Source organism: Oncorhynchus nerka, unplaced genomic scaffold, assembly GCF_034236695.1.
Source record: "Oncorhynchus nerka isolate Pitt River unplaced genomic scaffold, Oner_Uvic_2.0 unplaced_scaffold_1705, whole genome shotgun sequence".
Classification (NCBI taxonomy): Eukaryota; Metazoa; Chordata; class Actinopteri; order Salmoniformes; family Salmonidae; genus Oncorhynchus; species Oncorhynchus nerka.
The window spans coordinates 17,439-45,056 of record NW_027039646.1 but is presented as its reverse complement, the minus strand read 5'-3'; the positions used below and the strand labels follow the sequence as shown (position 1 = coordinate 45,056).

General features: G+C 41.2%; 1 protein-coding gene across 8 annotated transcripts; it reads right to left on the bottom strand.

The window, feature by feature from the left end:
• LOC115119123 (zinc finger protein 883-like) lies at nt 1-27,618 on the bottom strand. 8 transcript variants are annotated; one of them, XM_065015132.1, is made up of 6 exons: nt 27,454-27,618; nt 15,632-15,880; nt 10,874-11,107; nt 5,237-5,488; nt 4,366-4,449; nt 1-2,738 (listed from the first exon to the last, which is right to left on the bottom strand). In XM_065015132.1, the coding sequence occupies exons 1-6, from the start codon at nt 27,500-27,502 to the stop codon at nt 2,698-2,700; spliced, it is 909 nt and encodes a 302-aa protein (XP_064871204.1). In that variant the 5' UTR covers nt 27,503-27,618; the 3' UTR covers nt 1-2,697. The 8 variants fall into 8 exon arrangements, with proteins under 8 accessions (XP_064871204.1, XP_064871196.1, XP_064871198.1 ...); XM_065015124.1 differs by having other exon boundaries at nt 1-4,449; nt 27,454-27,612; XM_065015126.1 differs by lacking the exon at nt 27,454-27,618 and adding an exon at nt 16,817-16,926 and having other exon boundaries at nt 1-4,449.

Below are 27,618 nucleotides of genomic sequence, written 5' to 3'. Positions count from 1 at the left end.
TTTAGAAGCTCAGACGCAATAATTTAATAACCTAATATCCAACGTTTCGACAGACAAGTGGTCTTCATCAGGGTATAATGAGAAACACTGTGGGTCACTAGTTTATATAGTGTTAAAGGACACACAGGTGTCTGTAATCATGGCCGGGTGTGCCCTGATATCATTGGGTAATTCTCAGATAAAAATAACATATCAAAAACATGAATGAGAGCATACGATCATAGATACAATTTTCCTACATAGGCCAACAAACATTTACAATGAATAGCAACATCACAACAATCACAAGAATGGCTTCAGATCAAAGTATACGCTGAGACCGAAGAGAGCAAGGGTCTTTAAATGAAAGATCCAGGTAGCCTCTCGTTTTAATAAATTGTCGAGGTCACCTCCTCTCATATGGAGGGTGGGGTGACATGCTCAATGCCGATATAACGTAGGGACGAAATCGAGTGGTTTGCTTCCAAAAAGTGGGCCGCAACTCTGGGTAAGTGGATTTCCTGCACCTAATGGTGCTACGACGCTCCGAGATTCCCACTTTAAATTCCCACTTTGTTTTACCCACATCAATTTTACCACAAGGAAAAGTTAAGGGACACAAGCAAAAACTCTTACAAAAATGTAGCAGCCTGTACATCTAATCATTAGTGATCAGACATGCTGTATTGCATGGAAACTGTAGGCTACTAACAACAGCAGCTGCAAAGTCTAGCTTACTATGACCCTGGCCAGAGGGACACGGTCAACAAAGTGGTAATGTTGTGTATATACAGTATTTCACATCAAACAGTTTATTTCATTTAATTATACACAAGAGAGGAGGTTGCCCAGCAGAAATTCACGTACAAACATTTTTCATTACATTTGTGTCATTTAGCAGATCTCTGGATAAGAGCGACTTACAGGACAAATAAGAGTTAATTGCCTTCCTTAAGGGCACAATGACATTTTTCACCTAGTCGGCTCGGGATTCAAACCAGCAACCTTTCAGTTACTGGCTGTTAGGAATTTTACGTATAATGACTAAATGATGTTTACATTTAAAAGTAATGATAGGACTGTAACGAACCGAATTCTACCCTGTCTGATGAAGAATGTTTGTACATAGGCAAAGAGGAAGTGTTAACAGACAACTTGTGACCACTGTGAAACTAACAACAGGAAAGATGTCTGGTCCCCAGCCAGAGAGGGGAGAAACCGTTGGGCTTGCAGGAGACTGTGTAACATGTTGTAGCATATGATAAGCCTCGTATGCATAGGAGAAGACTTGTAAAACAGCATTGTCATTGTCTGAGAGGAGGAGGGACATTTATGACGAAATGAGAGGTATATAAACCAATGTACATAAAATGATGGGCAGAGCTCTTGTAAATAAACTTTGCTGACTATTGTAGACTGGCCTCTGTCCGTTTCGTTTCAATAAGAACCTTACAAATCCTTGGTAACAGACAGAGTATTTGAATTGAAGTTCAGTTTATGAACATTGAGAACAAAATTCTCTCACCACACTCTTAACCGCTAGGCTACCTGCCACCAGATCAATTAACTTCAATACAGTTACTCAAATACATTCATCATCAATGACTAAAATAATGAATCTAGTATTAAAAGACAATTTAATAAATACAAGTAGTCGATTCATAGCCTGTTTATCATTAAACAAAAAGTTATATAGTAATATAAAATCATCCACCAAAACTAAATGCTGAAAACTGATCATCATCAGCTATTTCCATCTCCTCCCAGAGATGAACAATTGGATTGAGATGTGGTGACTCGTCAGGCCACTGCAGTAAACTGAATTCACTGTCATGTTCTTGGAACCAATCCTGGACAAGCCTCGTGGCGTAATCCCGCTGAAGAAATCTATTTGCAGATGGATACACTGCTGCCATGAAGGGAGGCACCTGATTGGTAAGGATTCCTTAGAGATCCTGTGGCATTCAAACATTCCACATCTTTTATCAAGGGGCCCAATGTGTGCCCTGAAAACACAACCCAACCATCACACCACCAGCCTGCAATGCTGACACACGGCATGGATGCATGCAGTGGTGTAAAGTACTTAAGAATAAATTATTTAAAGGACTACTTTAGTAGTTTTTGGTGGCACCTGTATTTTACTATTTATATTGTTGGCAACTTTTATTTCACTACATTCCTAAAGAAAATGTACTTTTTACTACACACATTTTCCCTGACACCCAAAAGTACTTGTTACATTTTTTATGATTAGCAGGACAGAAAATGGTTCAATTCACACACTTATCAAGATAACATCCCTGGTCCTCCCCACTACCTCTGATCTGGAAGACTCCCTAAACACAAATGCTTTGTTAGTAAATGATGTCTGAGTGTTGGAGTGAGCCCCTGGCTATCCGTAATATTAAAAAAACTATACAAATGTGCCATCTGGTTTGCTTAATTTCAGGAATTTGAAATAATTAATACTTTTACTTTTGATGCTTAAGTATATGTACAATCAAATACTTCTAGACTTTTACTCCAGTAGTATTTTACTGGGTGACTTTCACTTTTAATTGAGTAATTTTCTATTAAGGTATTTTTTCCACCACTGGATGTATGTACTCGTGGTTTCCTCCCCCAGTCCTCCCATCAGCATGAAACAGCAGGAACAGGGATTCATCAGACCAGGCAGTAGGTTTCCAATTTTTCAGTGTTAAGTGTTTTCATTCCTTAGCCCATTGCAACTGCAGTTTCTTGTTTTCTGTTGAAAGCTAATGGGGATCCATAAGAAATACACAAAAATTACATTATTAACGATCATAGCGATCATCATTCCCCTGGTCAGTTTATGTCATGAAAAGAGCAGGTGTCGTTAATGTTTGGTACACTCAGAGTATGTTGTGTTTACTAGCTCATTCCCACAGAAAACTGCAGAGGGAAGCAGTACCACCCAGTCAACCATCAGACTCCAGTGTGAGACGTCTCACAGAGGATATTCAACCGTAAATTCATCTCAATATCTTTACAGTAGAAACTAACAAAACTGACAAGGTGCACACTGATCAGTAAAGTAAAGAGAGGCTAAAATTCTATTACTCTCCCTTTCTTCTGCACAGTTCTCTCACAGTGAGAAACTATAGGATTACAAAAGAGTGTTCTACGCTTTCTTCATTTGATCCAATTCATCCTTGCCAATTATTTAATGACATGAGAATGAAGTCCAATCTCAGCTGGATTGAGAGAACTGATGAGGCTTCTCTCCTTTATGTACACATTGGTGTCTTTTTAAATGGCCCAATCTGTAGAATCTCTTCTCACAGTCAGTGCAGTGATAAGGCTTCTCTCCTGTGTGTATACGTTCATGTCGCTTTAAATTGCACAGTAAAGAGAAACTTGCTGCACAGTCAGAGCAGGAGTAAGGCTTCTCCCCTGTGTGTATACTTTCATGTCGCTTTAAGTTGCACAGTAAAGAGAAACTCGCTGCACAGTCAGAGCAGATGAAAGGCTTCTCTCCTGTGTGTGTTCTCTGATGAAATTTTAACCTAGTTGATGTTGGGAAGCATTTTACACAGTCAGAGCAGGAGTACGGCTTCTCTCCTGTGTGTGTTCTTTGATGAACCTTTAGCTCAGTTGATGTTGTGAAGCATTTTACACAGTCAGAACAGGAGAAAGGCTTCTCTCCTGTATGTTTTTGTTCGTGTGTTTTTAAGTGGCCCGGTCGAGAGAAACTCTTTCCACAGTCAGAGCAGGAGTAAGGCTTCTCTCCCGTATGTATGTATTGGTGAATTTTTAAGTGGGCCAGTAGAGAGAAACTCTTTCCACAGTCAGAGCAGGAGTAAGGCTTCTCTCCTGTATGTTTTTGTTCATGTGTTTTTAAGTGGCCCAGTCGAGAGAAACTCTTTCCACATTCAGAGCAGGAGTAAGGCTTCTCTCCTGTGTGTATACATTCATGCCGTTTTAATTTGCACAGTAGAGAGAAACTCGCCGCACAGTTAGAGCAGGAGTGAATCTTCTCTTTGTGTATAAGTTCGTGTCGTTTTAAGTTGCACATATGAGAGAAACTCGCCGAACAGGCAGAGCAGAAGTAAGGCTTCTCTCCTGTGTGTGTTCTCTTATGAACTTTTAGCTTAGCTGATGTTGTGAAGCATTTTATACAATCAGAGCAGGAGTAGGGCTTCTCTCCTGTGTGTGTTCTCTGATGAACTTTTAGCCAAGTTGATGTTGTGAAGCATTTTACACAGTCAGAGCAGGAGTAAGTCTTCTCTCTTGTGTGCACTCTCTGATGAGCCTTGGATGTTGTAAAATTCTTCCCACCGTCAGTATAGGAATACTGATTCTCTCCAGTGTGTATTTTTAGGTGTATTTTTAGCTTTGATAGAAATGGGAAAATCTTCTCACAATGTGGGCAGTGGTGAGACCTTTTCACTCTGTGATCTTCCTGCTGTTGCTCTCTGGATGTAGAGAATGTCTCAACATGATCTCCTGTATGAACAACATCAGAAGAACCAGTCAGTTGGTGTGATATACATGTCAATCACATGTATTTTATGTAGCCCTTATTACATCAGAAGTTGTCACAAAGTGCTTTACAGAAACCCTTCCTCAATCCCCAAAGAGCAAGCAATGCAGATGTAGAAGCAAAGTGGCTACGAAAAAACTCCCCAGCAAGCAGGAACCAAGGAGGAAACAGAGAGGAACCAGGCTCAAAGGGGTGGCCAGTCCTCTTCTGTCTGTACCGGGTGACATATGTATTCATACCAGTAGGCTGTACAATACAGGGGAATAAAACTATTCTAAAAGGGGGTAAAAGTCGTGAAAATTACGAGCCATATCATCCTCACAAGGGTTAGTAACCAGGCTGTATCACATCCGACCGTGATTAGGAGTCCCATAGGGTGGCGCACAATTGACCCAGCGTCGTCCGGGTTTGGCCCGGGAGGTAGGCCGTCAATGTAAATAATAATTTGTTCTTAATTGACTTGCCTAGTTAAATAAAGGTTAAGTAAGTTCAATTTAAAATGGAACTTTAAAACACTGGCAGTTTGTCTACTTCACTTCTTTAGTCTCTTCTCTGATCACTCCAGATAACCCAGTGAATAAAACAAATGCTGCCAATACTGGTGTCAAACCATGCAAGTCTCAATAGCATGAAATAACATCTACCTTCTCATTGAAACAGTTCAATATGATACAGTTCTACTGCAACTTTTCATACACAGTGAAAAGTTGGAATGAACAACAAACATAGTTAGATAGAACCAGCTCTTACCATGAGAAACAGATTTCCCAATCTTCTCCTCCTCTTCTTCTTCATCTTTAATGATGACATTCAGCTCCAGTGCTCGACTGCAGTCTTCCAGCTTCACTGATGCCATCTCTGGATCCTGCAGTGCAAACTGGTCTCCACTGTCATTATCAGGACCCAGTGACTGTAGGTTTGGACTCAGTGTGGAAGGAGAGAGGCAGGCTGGGTTTGTCCTCACTATTGATGTTACCGGCCTCAGACTTAATTCTAGTCGTCCTGTAGTAACAATGAGAAACAGACAAAAAGTTATTGTGTTGACATTTCTGGCACGTTCTTTATTCTCTATTAAAATATATTATATTGTTTCTTGTTCAATTATCTAATTCAGTGCTTAACTTGGACTGAAATAGGTACCGGTACTGTTTATATTTAGATGCAGGAGCTCCACAATACATGGGACCAACACTTTACATTATTGCGTTTGTTTGTTCAGTGTAAACAGTTTTTTTTTATCATACAAACTATCAATAACATTTACATTAAATCAGCCTGCTTTTCTGTTCTAACCAGGTCCCTACACAGGCTGAGAAGGATCCTGTAAGAGCAGAACATTATCTGGTGACAGTAGTCCTTGTAGTCTTGGAGGCCCAAAAACATCTCAGCTGCAGATATAATGATGTCCAGCTTCTTGAACTTCATGTGCAGTACAATTAATAACTGTGGCTATAAATACTAAAAACATCCACCTTCACAATAGGTGTATCCAGATCACTTGATTGACGTACAACATTTACAACTGGTTGAGGTGCATCCACCTCCATATCTTCTATAGAACTGTGGCCTCTTGCCCCTATAACTCTCTTCACCACCTCCACATAGGAGATTTGCTGTACAGTCACCCTAACAGGGCACTCTGGGAATTCAGGAACATGACCCCCTCCACAGTTGCAACATTTTACATTCACACACTCTTCAATAAAACATGTCTGTCTGCAAACATTTGACATGTGGCCAAACCCTTAATATTTCTTACGTGCATCAGGTTTTACACCAACTCTCTTATGGGGTATCTTATATATCCCAGCTTTACATTGGGTGGTAGATACTCTTCATTAAACATCAATAATAGAGATAAACAACCCTCCTTTTTCACATTCTCCATACGGGTCAAAGGACGTGCATTCACATCCTTCTTCTTTGGGATGTGGTTGGTCGTATATAAATACAAAAGAAATGTCCACCAGATCACTTGATTGAGGTACAACATTTTCAACTGGTTACGTTTCATCCACCATCATATCTTCTCCTGTAACTCTCTTCACCGCCTCCTTGCATCGGGTTTTACACCAACTCTCTTATGTGGTATCTTATATATCCCAGCTTTACATAGGGTGGTAGATACTCTTCATCAATAATAGAGATAAAGTTTGCTCCTTTTTCACATTCTCCATTCGGGTCAAGTATTTGTGTCCTTCTTTGGGATTTGGTTGGAGGATCGCATCCAACTTTTAGCTGCATACACCTCCACCTACTGTACTGGTGTGAGGGATTCCACAGCCTACATACATTCAATTCATTGATACAGTAATTACTACAGAATTGCCCTGCCAAATATTAGCCTTCTAAAAATGTTGGGGGAAATGTTCTTGGTTCGTGCAGGTGACTCATCTCCTCGGGCCAATTGGAAGTACACCCTGAACATCGTTCTGGTTACCAAAAGGGATATCTCTGTTTCAAGGTCTCAGCTTAGAGAAGAAGAAGCCTCGTGAGGTACTGGTCGGTCACATGCAGGAACCAAACGTTAATGATGAATAAGGAATAAACTAAATCATGCAAATATAACGTGTTTGTCTAAGCAGTATACAGGAGAACTAACGGGACTGCCCCGGCAGAGCTCCCGACCGACATTAACTCTGGTGCTTTAGGTTTGTTGGAACCTCTCCAGCTTGCTGATAATAAAGAATGATTCATTTAAGTTTGACTGAGTCCCTTTGTGGTGATTTTCCACAATAAAAACCCACCACCCCATTCCACTATTTAACCCTATCTAGTCCTGCACCAGACCACTAAACATCCTCTGCAGTAAATCCTCGCAATCCCCCAATCTCTATTTTATGCGACTTTCTATCCATTTCTGCAGTACAATTGACAAACATGGCTATAAATACTAAAAAGCCCACCTTGTGGAAGCACATATTCTTCCCATCACTCTCTCTTGGTCTCTGCCTCCTCACAGGAATCCTCTCAAGATCCCTCACCCTGTTCCCATCTTCCTCTATCACTCTCTTCACTGCTTCGCCATACTACACTTTCTGTACTACAACACATTCCTTCATCTCATGCCCTCCTGCACACTTCTCACATCTAGGGCATCTCATGCCCTCCTGCATGCTTCTCACATCTAGGGCATCTCATGCCCTCCTGCACACTTCTCACATCTAGGGCATCTCATGCCCTCCTGCATGCTTCTCACATCTAGGGCATCTCATGCCTACATTCTGCTGTAACAGGCCCATTAACCTGACACCTAAAACACTATTTACGGAACAAAAGTGCTCACGGGACAACTGACACTTCCTACCTTTACCGTATCTGGCAGAGACTCATCAAAACTGCATCAAAACTCTACATCACAGACAATGTATTCTCTGTTTCCCAACACTCTACACAGGACCCTTCTCTAAACGAATGGTGGGCAGCACAGACACTTGGAATCTTCCATTTCAACTGCTCCCCTTAACACTTAAACTTAAACGCATTATCACTCCTTTCAATGCTGCCCTGTTCCGGAGAGCAATTTGAGTCACAATTCTTGTCCCCAATCGTGAAATCCGGAGCGCCCGCTCCCTCTGGATATAAGAGAAACAATAAATAATTGAGTCCACTCCGAGTTACCTTCACCAATCTTGTTTCTCATGTTCTGAGAGAGTCCTTTAGGAGCCTTTTGGCAAACTCCAAACTGGCTGTCGTATGCCCTTTACTGAGAAGAGGCTTCCATCTGGCCACTCTACCATATAGGCCTGATTGGTAGAGTTCTGCAGAGATTGTTGTCCTTCTGGAAGGTTCTCCCATCACCACAGAGGAACTCTGGATCTCTGTCACAGTGACCATTGGGTTCTTGGTCATCTCACAGACCAAGGCTCTTGGAGGATTTTTGATCATATCATTGGACTAAAATGATTGACACTCAAATACAAGCCTAACACCATGTGCAAAGGGCCTTTGGGTAATGTAGCACATATTCAATGGTATCTCTTTTTCACTTTTCACTGTCAACTGTGGTTATTTTCAGCAAACTTAACATGTGTAAATACAGTTGAAGTCAGAGGTTTACATACACCTTAACCAAAAACATTTCAACTCGGTTTTTCACAATTCCTGACATTTAATCCTGGTAAAAATGCCCAGTCTTAGGTCAGTTAGGACCACCACTTTATTTTAAGAATGTGAAATGTCAGAATAAAAGTAGAGAATTATTTATTTCAGCCTTTATTTCTTTCATCACATTTCCTGTGGTTCAGAAGTTTACATTCACTCAATTCATATTTTGGTAGCATTGCTTTTAAATTGTTTAACTTGGGTCAAACGTTTCGGGTAGCCTTCCACAAGCTTCCCACAATAGGGTGGGTGAATTTTGGCCAATTCCTCCTGACAGAGCTGGTGTAACCGAGTCAGGTTTGTAGGCCTCCTTGCTCACACACGCCTTTTCAGTTCTGCACACACATTTTCTAAAGGATTGAGGTCAGGGCTTTGTGATGGCCACTATAATACCTTGACTTTGTTGTCCTTAAGCCATTTTGCCACAACTGGAAGTATGCTTTGGGTCATTGTCCATTTGGAAGACTCATTTGCGACCAAGCTTTAACTTCATGACTGATGTCTTGAGATGTTGCCTCAAAAAAATCCACATAATTTTCATCCCTCATGATGCCATATATTTTGTGAAGTGCACCAGTCCCTCCTGCAGCAAAGCACCCCCACAACATGATGCTGCCATCCCCGTGCTTCACGGTTGGGATGGTGTTCTTCGGCTTGCAAGCCTCCCCCTTTTTCCTCCAAACATAACAAACATAACGATGGTCATTACGGCCAAACAGTTATAAATATATATATTTTTTTTTTTTTTTCCAGACCAGAGGACATTTCTCCAAAAAGTCCGATCTTTGTCTCCAGATGCAATTGTAAACCGTAATCTGGCTTGTATGGCAGTTTTGGAGCAGTGGTTCCGAGCAACCTTTCAGGTTATGTTGATATAGGACTCGATTTACTGTCGATATTGACACTTTTGTACCCATTTCCTCAAGCCTCTTCACTGTTGTTCTGGGAATGATTTGCACTTTTCACACCAAAGTACGTTCATCTCTAGGAGACAGAACCAGTCTCCTTCCTGAGCATTATGACGACTGCGTAGTCCCATGTTGTTAATACTTGCGTACTATTGTTTGTACAGATGAAGGTGGTACCCTCAGGCGTTTGGAAATTGCTCCCAAGGATGAACCAGAGGAATACAATTTTTTCTGAGGTCTTGGCTGATTTCTTTTGATTTTTTCATGATGTCAAGCAAAGAGGCACTGAGTTTGAAGGTGGGCCTTGAAATAAATCCAGAGGTATACCTCCAATTGACTAAAATGATGTCAATTAGCCTATCAGAAGCTTCTAAAGCCATGACATCATTTTCTGGAATTTTCCAAGCTGTTTAAAAGGCAAAGTCAACTTAGTGTATGTAAACTTCTGACCCACTGGAATTGTGATATAGTGAATGATAAGTGAAATCTGTCTGTAAACAATTGTTGGAAAAATTAATTGTGTCATGCACAAAGTAGATGCCCTCACCAACTTGCCAAAACTATAGTTTGTTAACAAGAAATTTGTGGAGTGGTTGAAAAACATGTTTTAATGACTTTTAATGACTTGCAGGTGCCTTGGTGGAAGAGTGGGGTAACATCTCACAGCAAGAACTGGCAAATCTGGTGCAGCTGGTGCCACACCAGATACTGACTGTTACTTTTGATTTTGAACCCCCCTTTGTTCAGGACAAATTATTCCATTTCTGTTAGTCACATGTCTGTGGAACTTGTTCAGCTTATGTCTCAGTTGTTGAATCTTGTTATGTTCATACAAATATTTACACATGTTAAGTTTGCTGAATAAAAATGCAGTTGACAGTGAGGGACGTTTTTTTTGTTGATGCGTTTGTTTTACCTGGTCAGCTCAGGGATTCGATCCAGCAACCTTTCGATTACATGCCCAACTCTCCAACCACTAGGATACCTGTACGTATTCATATAAGTAGGCTGCGCAATACAAAAGGACAATACAACTATTCTAAAATAATCTCATAAATCATGAAAATTATGACCTATATCATCCTCCACTCACTATCACAAGGTTAGTAACTATACTGACTCATTTCATAGAATTATAAAACACTGGCAGTTTGTCTACTTCACTTCTTCAGTCTTCTCTCTGATCACTCCAGACAGACCAGTGAATAAAACAAATGCTGATGATATTGGTGTCAAACCATGCAAGTGTCAGTAGCATGAAATAACATTTACCTTCTCATTGAAACAGTTCATCATGAAACAGTTCTACAGCAACTTTTCATACACAGTGGAGAAGTTGTAACAAACAACCAAATTAGATAGAACCTGCTCTTACCATGAGAAACAGATTTCCCAATCTTCTCCTCCTCTTCTTCATCTTTAATGTTGACATTCAGCTCCAGTGTTTGACTGCAGTCTTCCAGCTTCACTGATGCCATCTCTGGATCTTGCAGTACAAACTGGGCTCCACTGTCACAATCAGGACCCAGTGACTGTAGGTTTGGACTCAGTGTGGAAGGAGAGAGGCAGGCTGGGTTTGTCCTCACTGTTGATGTTACTGGCCTCATACCTGAGTCGGCAAGTAGTAGAAGAGAAACAGACACAAAAGTTATTTTCTTGAAAGTTCTGGCAAGGTCTTTATTCTCTATTAAATATATAATATTTTTTCTTGTTCAATTATCTAATTCAGTGCTTGACTTGGACTGAAATAGTTGTCGATACTCATTTTGGGTGCCGATACTGTTTATATTTAGCTGCAGAAGCTCCACAATACTTTTCAGCTAAAACTTAACCTATAGTAGATAAATGCACAAATGACTCAAACTATTTAGTACAAGGTTACAGTTTGTTTTAGGCAGCACTATGTGCTATTTTCCTTAATAACCTTGTATTCACTGTTTTACTTCAAAAAACAATTGTATTTCCTGTTCACACCATAGTAACGTTTATAGATGAACACAAACTGAATGTGTCAATATTATTATACATTTAGCTTCAAAACAGTAGAGCAACCGTAAAATTGTCTCCCTCTGCTGCATCCACACTGTCTGTTGACACAGACCAAGCAGGTGCCGCCATTTTACTAGCTCGTGAATTTTTCCATTCATGGAGCTCTACGGAGAATTCCTTCGACCTCATGACATGGTTTTTGCTCTGACATGCACGGTCAAATGTGGGACCTTATACAGACAGGTGTATGCCTTTCCAAATCATGTCCAATCAACTGGATTTACCACAGGTTGACAACAATCAAGTTGTAGAAATATCTCAAGGATGATCAATGGAAAGACGATGCTCAATGTCGAGACTCATAGCAAAGGGTCTGAATACTTATGTAAATAAGGTATTTCTGTTTTAAATGTTTTATAAATCTGAAAACATTTCTAAAAACCTGCATTTGCTTTGTCATTATGGGATATTGTGTGTAGATTGATGAGGAACGTTTTTTTATTTAATCCATTTTAGAATGAGGCTGTAACGTAATAATGTGGAAAAAGTTTTAGGGGTCTGAACACACTATGTATTCATATGAGTAGGCTGTGCAATACAAAAGTGGAATAAAACTATTCTAAAAGTATCTCCTAAATCATGAAAATTAGGAGCCATATCATCCTCCACTCACAATCAAAGGTTAGAAACTACACAGACTAATTTCATATCATCCTCCACTCACTATCACAAGTAGATTCAATCTTGCAACAGTTAACTAGTCCAACGCTCTAACCACCTGATTACATTGCACTCCACGAGGAGCCTGCCTGTTACGCGAATGCAGTAAGCCAAGGTAAGTTGCTGGCTAGCATTAAACTTATCTTATAAAAAAGCTATCAATCTATTAATCATAATCACTAGTTAACTACACATGGTTGATGATATTACTAGTTTATGTAGCGTGTCCTGAGTTGCATATAATCGATGCGGTGCGTATCGTTGCTCCAATGTGTACCTAACCATAAACATCAATGCCTTTCTTAAAATCAATACACAGAAGTATATATTTTTAAACCTGCATATTTAGCTAAAAGAAATCCAGGTTAGCAGGCAATATTAACCAGGTGAAATTGTGTCACTTCTCTTGCGTTCATTGCACGCAGTCAGGGTATATGCAACAGTTTGGGCCGCCTGGCTCATTGCGAACTAATTTGCCAGAATTTTACGTAATTATGACATAATATTGAAGGTTGTGCAATGGAACACGAATATTTAGGCTTACGGATGCCACCCGTTAGATAAAATACGGAACGGTTCCGTATTTCACTGAAAGAATAAACGTCTTGTTTTCGAGATGATAGTTTACGGATTCAACCATATTAATGAACTAAGGCTCGTATTTCTGTGTGTTATTATGTTATAACTAAGTCCACGATTAGATAGAGCAGTCTGACTGAGCAGTAGTAGGCAGCAGCAGGCTCGCAAGCATTCATTCAAACAGCACTTGCGTGCGTTTTGCCAGCAGCTCTTCGTTGTGCTTCAAACGTTGCGCTGTTTATGACTTCAGCCTAATCTCCGGTGTTGATAGGCTTGGTGTAACCGATGTGAAATGGCTAGCTAGTTAGCGGGGTGTGCGCTAATAGCGTTTCAAACATCACCCGCTCTGAGACTTTGAGTAGTTATTCCCCTTGCTCTGCATGGGTACCGCTGCTTCGAGGGTGGCTGTTGTCGATGTGTTCCTGGTTCGAACTCAGGCAGGAGCGAGGAGAGGGACGGAAGCTAAACTGTTACACTGACAATACTAAAGTGCCTATAAGAACATCCAATAGTCAAAGATTAATGAAATACAAATGGTAGAGAGAAATAGTCCTGTAATTCCGATAATAACTACAACCTAAAACTTCTTACCTGGGAATATTGAAGACTCATGTAAAAAGGAACCACCAGGTTTCATATGTTCTCATGTTCTGAGCAAGGAACTTAAATGTTAGCTTTCTTACATGGCACATATTGCACTTTTATTTTCTTCTCCAACACTTTGTTTATGCAATATTTAAACCAAATTGAACATGATGAAACATGTTTATTTATTTGAGCTAAATTGATTTTATCGATGTATTATATTAAGTTAAAATAAGTGTTTATTCAGTATTGTTGTAATTGCCATATTACAAATTTACATTTTTATATATTTTTTTAATCAGCCGATTAATCGGTATCGGCTTTTTTGGTCCCCCAATAATCGGTATCGGTGGTGAAAAATCATAATCGGTCGACCTCTAATCACAAGCGTTAGAAACTACACATATTCACTTCATAGAACCCTAAAACACTGGCAGTTTGTCTACTTCACTTATTTAGTCTACTCTCTGAGCACTCCAGATAGCCCAGTGAATAAAACAAATGCTGCCAATACTGGTATGCAAGTGTCAGTAGCATGAAATAACATCTACCTTCTCATTGAAACAGTTCATCATGAAATCCTGCCCTACCTTTCTAAAGTCTTCAAAAGCAAAGTGAACAAACAGATAACCTATCATTTCGAATCCCACCGTACCTTCTCCGCTATGCAATCTGGTTTCCGAGCTGGTCATGGGTGCATCTCAGCCACGCTGAAGGTCCTAAACGATATAACCGCCATCAATAAAAGACAGTACTGTGCAGCCGTCTTCATCGACATGGCCAAGGCATTCGACTCTGTCAATCACTGCATTCTTATAGGCAGACTCAGCAGCCTTGGTTTCTCAAATGACTGCCACGCCTGGTTCACCAACTACTTCTCAGATAGAGTTCTGTGTGTCAAATCAGAGGGCCTGTTGTCCAGACCTCTGGCAGTCTATGGGGGTGCCAAAGGGTTCAATTCTCAGGCCGACTCTGTTTTCTGTATATATATCAATGATGTAGCTCTTGATTCTCTGATCCACCTCTACGCAGATGACACCATTTTGTATACATCTGGCCCTTCTTTGGACAGTGTGTTAACAAACTTCCAGAAGAGCTTAAATGCCATAAAACACTCCTTCCGTGGCCTCCAACTGCTCTTAAATGCTAGTAAAACTAAATACATGCTCTTCAAACAATCGCTGCCCGCACCCGCCCGCCCGACTAGCATCGCTACTCTGGAAGGTTCTGACTTAGAATATGTGGACAACTACAAATACCTAGGTGTCTGTTTAGACTGTAAACTCTCCTTCCAGAGTCACATTAACCTCTCTGGAATATGTGGGACGGTAGCGTCCCAACTGGCAAACATCCAGTGAAAATGCAGAGCACCAAGTTCAAATAAATTACTACAAAAATATAACTTTGATGAAATCACACATTCAATATACCAAATTAAAGCAACACTTGTTGTGAATCCAGCCAACGTGTCAGATTTCAAAAATGGTCCAGTCAGGCTGGCCCTCACTTCATATTCGTCGTCAAACCCACTGGCTCCAGGTCATCTATAGGTCTTTGCTAGGTAAAGCCCAATTTATCTCAGCTCACTGGTCACCATAGCAACACCCACCTGTAGCACACGCTCCAAATGGGAAATTTCCCTGGTCATCCCCAAAGCCAACTCCTCCTTTGGCCACCTGTCCTTCCAGTTCTCTGCTGCCAATGACTGGACCGAATTGCAAAAATCAATGTACCGGGAGACATATCTCCTCACTAACTTTAAGCATCAGCTGTCAGAGCAGCTTACCGATCACTGCACCTGTACACAGCCCATCTGTACATAGCCCATCTGTAAATAGCCCACCAAACTACCTCATCCCCATATTGTTATTTATTTTTGCTCTTTTGCACCCCAGTATCTCTACTTGCACATCTACCACTCCAGTGTTAAAGCTAAATGGTAATTATTTCACCACTATGGCCTATTTATTGCCTTACCTCCCTAATCTTACTACATTTGCACACAATGCATATAGATTTTTCTATTGTGTTATTGACTTTACATTTGTTTATCCCATGTGTAACTCTGTTGTTGTTTTTGTCGCACTGCTTTGCTTTATCTTGGCCAGGTCGAAGTTGTAAATGAGAACTTGTTCTCAACTGGCCCACCTGGTTAAATAAAGGTGAAATAAAATAAATAAAACAGTTCTACAGCAACTCTTCATGCACAGTGGGAAGTTGGTATTAAACACAAACTTAGTTAGATAGAACCTGCTCTTACCATGAGAAACAGACCTCCCAATCTTCTCCTCCTCTTCTTCATCTTTAATGTTGACATTCAGCTCCAGTGTTTGACTGCAGTCTTCCAGCTTCACTGATGCCATCTCTGGATCCTGCTGTAAAAACTGGGCTCTACTGACACAATCAGGACCCAGTGACTGTAGGCTTTGATTCAGTGTAGAAGGAAAGAGGGAGGCTGGGTTTGTCCTCACTGTTGATGTTACCGGCCTCAGACTTAATCTGAGTCGGTCTGTAGTAATAAAGAGAAGCAGACACAAAAGTTAGTGCCAGAACTGTCAAGACTTTATTAATTCTATAAAAAATATTGATTATATTTAGGTGCAGGAGCTCCACAATACTGTTGAACTAATATTCTATAAGAGGAACATGAGCTCAAACAGTAAACATTTGAGGTGACGGTACTCAGCTCTGATGAGCTCCTGACCAAGTCAAGCACGGATCTCATTTCAATAGATCTGGTTGCTAAGCATTGACAACAAAACATTAATTAATTCATATTAGACAAAGTATACACTTTAAATTACACAACTTAAATGCACTTAATCTATAGAAGATTTCCTGAATTCGCATAAATTACTAAAAAACCATTTAGTACAAGGTTGCAGTATGTTTTAGGCAGCACTATGAACTATTTTCCAGAATAACCTTGTCTTCACTGTATTATTCCAATCAAAAAACAATCGTTTTTCCGTTCACACCACAGTAACATTTATAGACAGAAACAACTGAATGTCTCTGAATATTAGTACACATGTAGAAAACTGATAATCATTACAAATTAGCTCCAAAACAGTAGTGCAACCGTAAAATTGTCTTTCTCTGCTGCACCCTCACTGCCTGCACTGAAGTGCGTTGATGCAGACCGAGGGGGATCCGCCATTTTACCATCTCCCGAATTTTACACAAAACCAAAAATGACATGTAAAACGAACCCAGAAATCTCAGATAAATGTATCCTTTATGAAATGACCTTGAAATGATATACATCCACTCAGACTAACCCAACGTCTCTATGTGATATGTAAAAAAGTGATCACGTTCAATCACGCGGTTTGACACAAAAATAGCAGATAAAACCTTTAACAAACGTTATAATACCTTGACGTATTTGTTACCTAGCATGTTATGACATGTTATTTCGATATTATAACGTGCTATTACATACCAGTAGTAATACATTTGAAACGGACACAGAAGTTGTCTCGACTGCACAATTCTGGCGTATCCTTTATTCTGAAGAATGATGCGCGCCTGCGCGGGACTTCCTGTTCCCCCACTACCAGTTTCTAAACCCAGATACGTAAAAACGCGAGACTTCAGGGAACGCTTGCGAAGCAGTCAAGCCGGGGTTTGACAAGTCAATGAGAGAAGTGAACAATTCTGATACTTTTGCAGCGGCTAATGGGGATCCTAATAAATACACAAAAGATTCCGTTGGCACACTTGAAACATGGCCATTCTTTTATCAATATCATAACTGCAATAGCTCTCACTGCGTGTCTTACATATTGCAGAATCACATGAGTCTAGTCACTCTTCCAACGAAACTCCAGAGATAACTCCCTTTTATTGTTGCCCTGCTACGAAAAACAATGCTCTCTCCTTCTGCTGTTCTGAGACGCAAGAAATCAAAACAAAACCATTACTGGTCACTGACTGGTTCTACCTTTCCTAATGCCTCCTTTACCATCTCCCTGACCTCAAATGATCTCCCAAAAATACTTGATTGTTGATGAATCTCACTCCAAAAGAAACCGATGCCTCAGACTACCTGACCTTATGACTCCTTGCTGTCCCCAGTCCAACTGGCCATGCTGCTGCTCCAGTTTCAACTGTTCTGCTATAGAATCCTGACCTGTTCACCGGACGTGCTACCTGTCCCAGACCTGCTGTTTTCAACTCTCTAGAGACAGCATGAGCGGAAGAGATACTCTGAATGATCGGCTGTAAAAAGCCAACTGACATTTACTCCTGAGGTGATGACCTGATGCACCCTCGACATCCACTGTGATTATTATTATTTGACCCTGCTGGTCATCTATGAACATTTGAACATCTTGGCCATGTTCTTTTATAATCTCCACCCGGCACAGCCAGAAGAGGACTGGCCACCTCTCATAACCTGGTTCCTCTCTAGGTTTCTTCCTAGGTTCTGGCCTTTCTAGGGAGTTTTTCCTAGCCACTGTGCTTCTCCACTAACATTGCTTGCTGTTTGGGTTTTTAGGCTGGGGTTCTGTACAGCACTTTGAGATATCAGCTGATGTAAGAAGGGCTTTATAAATCAATTTGTTTTGGTGTTCGTTTACAACTTTTGGTCTGTTTGCTCCATTTTTCGTTGTCTCCGTCTTCCATTCATTCTTACCAACTTTACTCAACTGGGAGATATCAGACTCGAACAGCACTTTCGCTTCGCCATATATCCCTCCACAAAACCAGACACACCCCATGTTTTCTGGTAACGGGTGTGGAGTAATTGTTTTTTGACAGAACATTTATTTATTTATTAACTAGCTAGAGTCCAACATCAACGTTACTCTTTGGGTACCTACTGTGAAGCTGGTTGGTTTGCTAACTAACTGTAGTATGGGTTAGCTATCTAGCTAGCTAAGAACGTTAGCTCACAGTAGATAGGGCATTAATATGTTACAATTAAGAGGAGAATGAGTGCAAAATCCATTGACCAAAATTAACTAGCTAAGAAGCCTGTCAAAATGTAGTTCAAACTTGCTCTCACTATATTCATTACTACAGTTTGTTTACTATGTACCTTCAGAAACTTTTTTCAGAAAATGAAAAAGAGTGAAGATTATAATTATACATCCACAACTGATCAACACCAGAGCTGTTTCCCATGAATTATGCCAGGAAGTGGATTGTTCCACAAAATGTGTGTATTTTTTATTCCCTCTGATATTTTATGTATAAATTATGCACTAATTCAAAAAGGCACCTATTTTGGGGAATGACTCAAAATGTAAAACAAAATTGAAACTTGTGTTAAAGTTGAACGTCGATCCATTAGAATATTATTGAAATGTTGAACAATATGTATTATTCTCAGTAAAATGTCACTTTTATTTGCAATCAACTTGTCTGTCAGGATCCTCTTGTGTGTAACGGATGTGAAACGGATAGCTTAGTTAGCGGTGTTCGCGCTAAATAGCGTTTCAATCGGTGACGTCACTTGCTCTGAGTCCTTAAAACAACAACCTGAAAAATACTTATTTTCAACTTTCAACCAAAACCGAACAAGCATAGTCGTCTTTTCAACATCTTTTTAAAGACTGTTTGCTGGGTGGGCAACTTGCTCCGATTCTGAATAAATTTGTGTCCGTTTCTTTCTAGCTGGCAAAATAAGTGAGCTCGACTTTGTTTGGTCCTGCCATACGTCGATAACATCGTTTGTTTGTCACTGGTATGGGCTAAATATCCTAAACCTCGACCGTGATGGCAGCAAGCTAAAACCAGGGGGAGATCATTCAGGTTCTGTTTCATCTGCTGCTGGCTTAACGTTTTTTCACATGTAATTGATTAAATGAGATTTGTATTCTCTAAAGATTGTAATTGTGTTAATTTTTGATGAATATTGAAGAAAAATCCTATCAGCCGTTTTCCACACCAAAATGTGAACTACAATTTGGTGCGCACCATTTTTCTATGTACAGTAAGCTCCCCATGTGTCATCAAAATTACGATTTTGTGTTAGTGGTTTATATATGCGGAGAGTATAAACTGTACAATTGTAAACGAATTAATAATGGTTCAAGATAGAACCCATGTATATTAGTTAATATACTGCACCAACTACATAAATATATGATCGGTCCATTGTCTTCTATTTGGACTGTAAAACGCAGACAGCGGGCGCCGCCATTTTACCAGCTCGTGAGATTTTTGTTTGACACACAAAAAATAATATATTAAACGAACTCAGAAATCTCAAATAAATTGAATTTTTTTAAATTACCTTGACGAAATGGTGTACATTAAGTCAGACAAACCCAAAATCTCAAGCTATATGACTTGTAAAATCGTTTTTTAACATAAGAAACCTGGCAATCCCTTGACGGATTTGTAACCTATCATGTTATGACATGTTCTTTCGATTTTAGATAGCACGTTTAAACTATTACCTACCTGTAGTAATAACTAGAAACGGAGACAAAAAGCACCGTCTTCACAGCACAGATTCTGAACAATGGTGTGCGGCCATAGAGATAGATAGAGGACTCATCTTTGTATCTGTGTCGTTATAGCGTCTGTGATAAAATGCACAGCGGCGCTGAGGGGATTCGATTAATCTGGCCTGGGCCCCCGGATAGGCGTGTTTTGCACGGATTCGTTTAGGTTTTGGACAGGTGCCACATTCAAAGCCCACAGGGAAGTCAGGCTCCAAACAAAAGTGATGTAATTAAGCACTTGGAGTAATGAGTAGGATTCTGTGTTTTCACATGAAAAAGTTATTGATTTTGATAAAAAGCTTTATCTGCCTTCCCAATTTAACCTGGTTTTAAAAATTAGAACAAATATTTTATGGAAAATAGATTTTTCTGGATGATGCACCATGCTGCCTTGTTGACAAAATGACCGAAAGCCGCAGATTACTGTTGCTATTTGAGAAGGGCACTAATCCCTTGCCACATTTGCCTGTTTACCGTTTACATCACGGGCCATAGACCGGTGCCCCTTGGCTCAGCATAATCCCTACTGACGAGCCAGCTGGAGATGACTCAAACAGAGTCAGGAGGGATCAGCCAATGAAGTTGGAAGTACCACCCAGTTGACTACATTAAAATGGTGGAAGCCAGCAATGCATTGAGTTATAATAAGAACGAGAGACAGCCCCAAGATGGCCGACCGTTGTTTTGAACATAATCTACTCACGGTCAGATACGCCTATTCAAGGAGGCTGACATCTTGCAAGTTCCGGTTTCAGGAGCCAATTAGTAAATGCCCGTGACGGTCTGTGCCGTTTAAGATAAGGGAGGATAGTTATTTTTGAATGAGCATGGCCTTATTTCTATAACAGCATATTGGATGACTATCATTCATATGCCATTCACCAGCACCACCTTGCACACTCTTGCCTGTATCTATCTGATCTGGGGTGTAATCATTAGTCCAACAGTTGCAAACAAGAGTTTCTATTGGACAAATTCCGGTATGTTTATCTTTCTTTCGTTTGGTTCCATTTAAGGAAAGTTTTTCAACAGAATCAGTGGAATAAATACACCCCTGATCACACACAAACACAGTTCACTTTCAAAGCAGCCACATACAAACACCAGATCCTGGACTATCCATTTACTTCAATCAGTCTGTCTCATCTTCCAATGTCAGGAATCCATCACATTGAATGAGCAGGTCTTGGACAAGAGCGCGTGAGAGATTTCCATTGTTTTTCCTTCTGTATGCAGCACAAGCTCTTCCATGTAATAGCATGAATATACAACGTTAATAACTTTAGCTGTGATTTGTGGGGGGAAATCAGCCTTGAAGACAATTCATGGACAAATTCCATTGATATGTTTGGCACAAAGGTTATAAAAAACTGTCTTGAGCTCTTCAATAAGGCCATTCTACTGCCAACGTTTGTCTATGGAGATTGCATGGTTGTGTGCCTCGATTTTATACACCTGTCAGCAACGGGTGTGGCTAAAATAGCCAAATCCCCTCATTTGAAGGGGTGTCCACATACTTTTGGCAATATTGTGTGTAAACAGTAGCCTATGGAATCAAGTGAGTTCTGTTTTGCTACTTGTAGGCTACTTTCTGTAATGTGTCTCAATAGACACAGTGTATAAAACATTAGAAACACCTCAATACCGAGTTGCACCCCCTTTACCCTCAGGACAGCCTCAATTTATCGGGGCATGTACTCTACAAGGTGTCCAAAGTGTTCTACAGGGATGCTGGTCCTTATTGACTCCAATGCTTCCCACACTTGTGTCAATTTGGCTGGTAATTAGCTGTAATGTTCATGTAACCATTCCTGGACAATCCCAGCCTTGTGGCATGGGGCATTATCCTGCTGTTAAAAATCACGAGAACACTAAACAAAATAACAAAGGAGAATGAACAAAAAACATTTCTGTCTGGTGTACATTTAACATTTAAAACAATCACCCAGAGCGACTTACAAATTGGTGCGTTCACCTTAAGACATCCAGTGGAACAGCCACTTTACAATAGTGCATCTCTAAATCTAGTAAGGGGGGTGAGAAGGATTACTTTATCCTAACCTAGGTATTCCTTAAAGAGGTGGGAGTTTCAGGTGTCTCCGGAAGGTGGTGATTGACTCCGCTGTCCTGGCGTCGTGAGGGAGTTTGTTCCACCATTGGGGGCCAGAGCAGCCTGAACAGTTTTGACTGAGCTGAGGCGGGAACTGGAGCTCTTCCTCCCAGTGGTAGGGAGGTGAGCAGGCCAGAGGTGGATGAGCCCACACAGTGCCCTTGTTTGGGTGTAGGGCTGATCACCCCGGCCGAGAGGCCTGGAGACCAGAGGTGCCGTTCACCCTCACAGCTCCGTAGGCAAGCACCATGGTCTTGTAGCGGATGCGAGCTTCAACTGGAAGCCAGTGGAGAGAGGGAGGAGCGGGGTGACGTGAGAGAACTTGGGAAGGTTGAACACCAGACGGGCTGCGGTTCTGGATGAGTTGTAGGGGTTTAATGGCACAGGCAGGGAGCCCAGCCAACAGCGAGTTGCAGTAATCCAGACGGGAGATGACAAGTGCCTGGATTAGGACCTGCGCCGCTTCCTGTGTGAGGCAGGGTGCAAGAAGAGGACCAAGGTGCAGCGGTATGTCCATGTTGTAGAGCATGAACCTACAAAATAACAAAGGAGAATGATGTTAGTCCTGTCTGGTGTAGACAAAAACAGAAAACAATCACCCATGCAACACAATAGAAAACCGGCTTCCTAAATATGGTTCTCAATCAGGGATAACGATTGACAGCTGCCTCTGATTGAGAACCATACCAGGCCAAACACAGAAATAGCAAATCATAGAAAAACTAACATAGACAACCCACCCAACTCACGCCCTGACCATACTAAAACAAAGACATAACAAAGGAACTAAGGTCAGAACGTGACTATTACCTACAGCTGAAAGTAACTTTTGGTTATTGGATCGGCAGTCACTCACCAGCATTCCTACCTGAAATACAACTTTCCTGAATTGGATCCTTGGTTTGTACCCCATGAGGCAATTCAACTGATCCCAGGTGCTGCTCCCAGGTGCTGCTCCCAGGTGCTGATCCAGGGCGCCACTCCCAGGTGCCGCTCCCAGGTGCCGCTCCCAGGTGCCGCTCCCAGGTGCTGCTCCAGGTGCCGCTCCAGGGCGCCGCAGACTGAGAAGAGGTGTGCGGTGTGGACTTTTGGTTCGACTCACGGTAGGTTTTGACCAGAAGCAGAACCTATTCAAGTAAGTCAGGCCACTGAGTGTTGGCTGATGAGCTGCCATCTAGCAATTTTACATACTAGAGTTAAGTTAAATATCAGCTGGCTAACGCCATATTAGCTTGTTATCTTAATGTTCACCTATTTATCATTGTAAATTAAAAACTCATTACCCAGATGTGTTTGTAGATATCAGCAATGGAAGAGGGTGAAAGGATTTTCTGCTCCAGCTGTCAGAAAAGGACAACTATGAAGACAGACAGAGATAATAGTCAGGGCTGTCTAATTGGAATATAATGAAGCTTGTTTCTTTGCGATGTCTGTCCTCAGATATGGAGAGCTGTGAAAGCCTGTCTACAGATGAAGAGGTCCCAGTGTAGATGAAGAGGTCCCAAGAGACTGTCTGCAGATGGAGAGTCCCAGTGAAGGTCCAAGAGATTGTCTGCAGATGAAGAGGTCCCAGTGAGATGAAGAGGTCCCAAGAGACTGTCTGCAGATGAAGAGGTCCCAGTGAAGGTCCCAAGAGACTGTCTGCAGATGAAGAGGTCCCAGTGAAGGTCCCAAGAGACTGTCTGCAGATGAAGAGGTCCCAGTGAAGAAGAGACTGAGATGAAGAGTCCCAGTGAAGGTCCAAGAGATTGTCTGCAGATGAAGAGGTCCCAGTGTAGATGAAGAGGTCCCAAGAGACTGTCTGCAGATGAAGAGGTCCCTTTGAAGGTCCCAAGAGACTGCAGCCACATCCTTGTATGCCATAGGATTTGTGTGTACTTATGTTAGCACATGTTGTACTCAACAATACAGTTCAAATTCACACACAATGTAGGCTACAAACGTATTAAATCAAATCAAAAGTGTATTTGTCACGTGCGCCGAATACAACAGGACCTTACAGTGAAATGCTTACTTACAGGCTCTAACCAATAGTGCGAAAAAAAGGATGTGTGTGTGTGTAGGTAAGTAAAGAAATAAAACAACAGTAAAAAGACATTTGAAAATAAGAGTAGCAAGGCTATACACAGACACCTGTTAGTCAGGCTTATTGAGGTAGTATGTACATGTAGGGATGGTTAAAGTGACTATGCATATATGATGAACAGAGTGTAGCAGTAGCGTAAAAAGAGGGGTTGGCGGATGGTGGGACACAATACAGATAGCCCTGTTAGCCAATGTGTGGGAGCACTGCTTGGTCGGGCCAATTGAGGGAGTATGCACATGAATGTATAGTTAAAGTGGCTATGCATATAAGATAAACAGAGAGTAGCAGCAGTGTAAAAGAGGGGTTGGGGGGGACACACAATGCAAATAGTCCGGGTAACCATTTGGTTACCTGTTCATGAGTCTTATGGCTTGGGGGTATTACAACTGTAGCAGGCCAATCCTGCTCCTGGAGGTCTGCTGGGTGTGCAGGCGTCTCTTCCCACCCTGCACTAACACACCTGATACAAACGTATCAATCCTAATGACTTGATAATAATGTGTATTATTGTTGGGCTGGAATAGAAGTCTGCTCACCCAGTAGATCAGGAAGTGGATCAAGGTTGGCCACCTCTGGTATGGATATTTTAGTTTTTCTAAAATGGATGCTTTAGTAATAATAGCATACTTACTAAGATGTCTAACATTTACAAACAAGGTAGCTTATTTCTACATTGAAATTATATGTTGATTCATTACATTTTTATTAATTGTTTAAACTTGTTTTAATTGTAACGTAAAAATATCGTAACGACCCTGGGTTTATAAGCGCGGAAATCGACTCTGCCGCTGGAGCGAGCATGCTTTTGTCGACAGCAGTCGACAGCGCGCCGGACCTCGGGCTCGAAGGTCGACAGCGCGCCGGACCACGGGCTCGAAGGGTCGAGGGTACGAAGGTCGACAGCGCGCCGGACCTCGGGCTCGAAGGTCGACAGCGCGCCGGACCTCGGGCTCGAAGGTCGAGGGTTCGAGACCTGCTCCCTGCTGTTTCATTACAATAGTATCCAAGATGAACTAGTGTCAATGTTCATTAATTACAGATCAGAATTCTACAATCAAAAAGGTGTGAAGGGGATCTGTCTCTAACTTGTCTGTGTCTCTGTGTTGCTGTCTCAAATGAACACAACCTTTTTGTCCAGTTGTAATCTCTCTCTGAGCGGTTTTATTTGATTGTCATGCTGTTTCAGGATATCATCCATTTAGCTGCTTATCATAATGGCATGCATTACCAATGCAACCATATGTCTACAGTATGATGGCATTACTGGCCTAACGGACATGTGCAATCAATGTGCCCCTTGTCATTATACATCAGCAGCAGACAATAGCTAAACTCATATTGTTGAGCTAGCTATATGTTCTACATTTGAAATAGATCATGTATATGAGGCTAACCATAAGCCAGATTTGTGACATGATTTATCTGACATTAATTTGTTTAGTGCAAATTCAACCCTTGTATTCTAGGTACATTATATTTTATTTCAGCTCATGAAACATGGGACCAACAGTTGACATTTTGCATTTATATATTTTTTAGTGTATCTTCACTGAGTGTACAAAACATTAAGGACACCTATATTCAGTTAAAACCTTTTGCCCTCAGAACAGCCTCAATTCGTCAGGGCATGGACTGGGGATGATGGTGTTGATGTGAGCCATGACCAGCCTTTCAAAGCACTTCATAGCTACAGACCTGAGTCCTACGGCTCGGTTGTCATTTAGGCAGGTTACCTTGGTGTTCTTGGGCACAGGGACTATGGTGGTCTGCTTCTCTACCTGCACCTGCCCGCCTGTCCAACATCACTACTCTGGACGGCTCCGACTTAGAATACGTGGACAACTACAAATACCTAGGTGTCTGGTTAGACTGTAAACTCTCCTTCCAGACCCATATCAAACATCTCCAATCTAGAATTGGCTTCCTATTTCGCAACAAAGCATCCTTCACTCATGCTGCCAAACATACCCTTGTAAAACTGACCATCCTACCAATCCTCGACTTTGTTGATGTCATTTACAAAATAGCCTCCAATACCCTACTCAACAAATTGGATGCAGTCTATCACAGTGCAATCCGTTTTGTCACCAAAGCCCCATATACTACCCACCATTGCGACCTGTACGCTCTCGTTGGCTGGCCCTCGCTTCATACTCGTCGCCAAACCCACTGGCTCCATGTCATCTACAAGACCCTGCTAGGTAAAGTCCCCCCTTATCTCAGCTTGCTGGTCTCCATAGGATCTCCCACCTGTAGCACACGCTCCAGCAGGTATATCTCTCTAGTCACCCCCAAAACCAATTCTTTCTTTGGCCGCCTCTCCTTCCAGTTCTCTGCTGCCAATGACTGGAACGAACTACAACAATCTCTGAAACTGGAAACACTTATCTCCCTCACTAGCTTTAAGCACCAACTGTCAGAGCAGCTCACAGATTACTGCACCTGTACATAGCCCACCTATAATTTAGCCCAAACAACTACCTCTTTCCCTACTGTATTTAATTTATTTATTTATTTTGCTCCTTTGCACCCCATTATTTTTATTTCTACTTTGCACATTCTTCCATTGTAAATCTACCATTCCAGTGTTTTACTTGCTATATTGTATTTACTTTGCCACCATGGCCTTTTTTTGCCTTTACCTCCCTTATCTCACCTCATTTGCTCACATTGTATATAGACTTGTTTATACTGTATTATTGACTGTATGTTTGTTTTACTCCATGTGTAACTCTGTGTCGTTGTATGTGTCGAACTGCTTTGCTTTATCTTGGCCAGGTCGCAATTGTAAATGATAACTTGTTCTCAACTTGCCTACCTGGTTAAATAAAGGTGAAATAAAATACATTTTTAAAAACGTAGGTATTACAGACTCGGTCAGGGACAGGTTGAAAATGTCAGTGAAGACACCTGCCAGTTGGTCAGGACATGCTCTGAGTACACAGCCAGGTAATCTGTCTGGCCCTGCGGCCTTGTTAATGTTGACCTGTTTAAAGATCTTACTTAACGGGGACTGTCTAATTTGTAACATTTTTTACTATATTGCAGATATTCAGAGATGCAGAGAATGAAGTTGGGTTACTTCTAAGTAACTTTGGCTGACTCCTGTCATCATCTCCAACATGTGACCTATTCTAGAGCTTTGCTTTTGTGTGGATTGAGGCCTATACATTCATATCAGTTCTCTTCCCCTGTTGTATTCAGCTTTCCTTATTTCTATTGTGGATTGTGTTTCTGTACGCCAATGGAAAGTCTACAAAACTATGAGCAAACCAGCCTATGTATTGAATACATGGAATTGGATTGTGATGATACCGATGAATGAATCGTACACACAATGTGCAAATATTAATATGTTTAATTTATCAGTAATTAAATGTGAATTAAGTTGTTTGGTGAAATATGCATAAAAGGAGAGTAATTACCCATAATTCTGCACCTTTGTATCGTTGTACTTCCAGTTTTGATCATCATGATTTAGGGACTGCTGTAATATTTGTGTTGTGGAGAAATGACCAGGCAGGAGACGGGAGTACAGTTAGTTTTCGTTTAGTCAAAACCCCTCGTGCTCTACAGTTCCCGGCACCCTA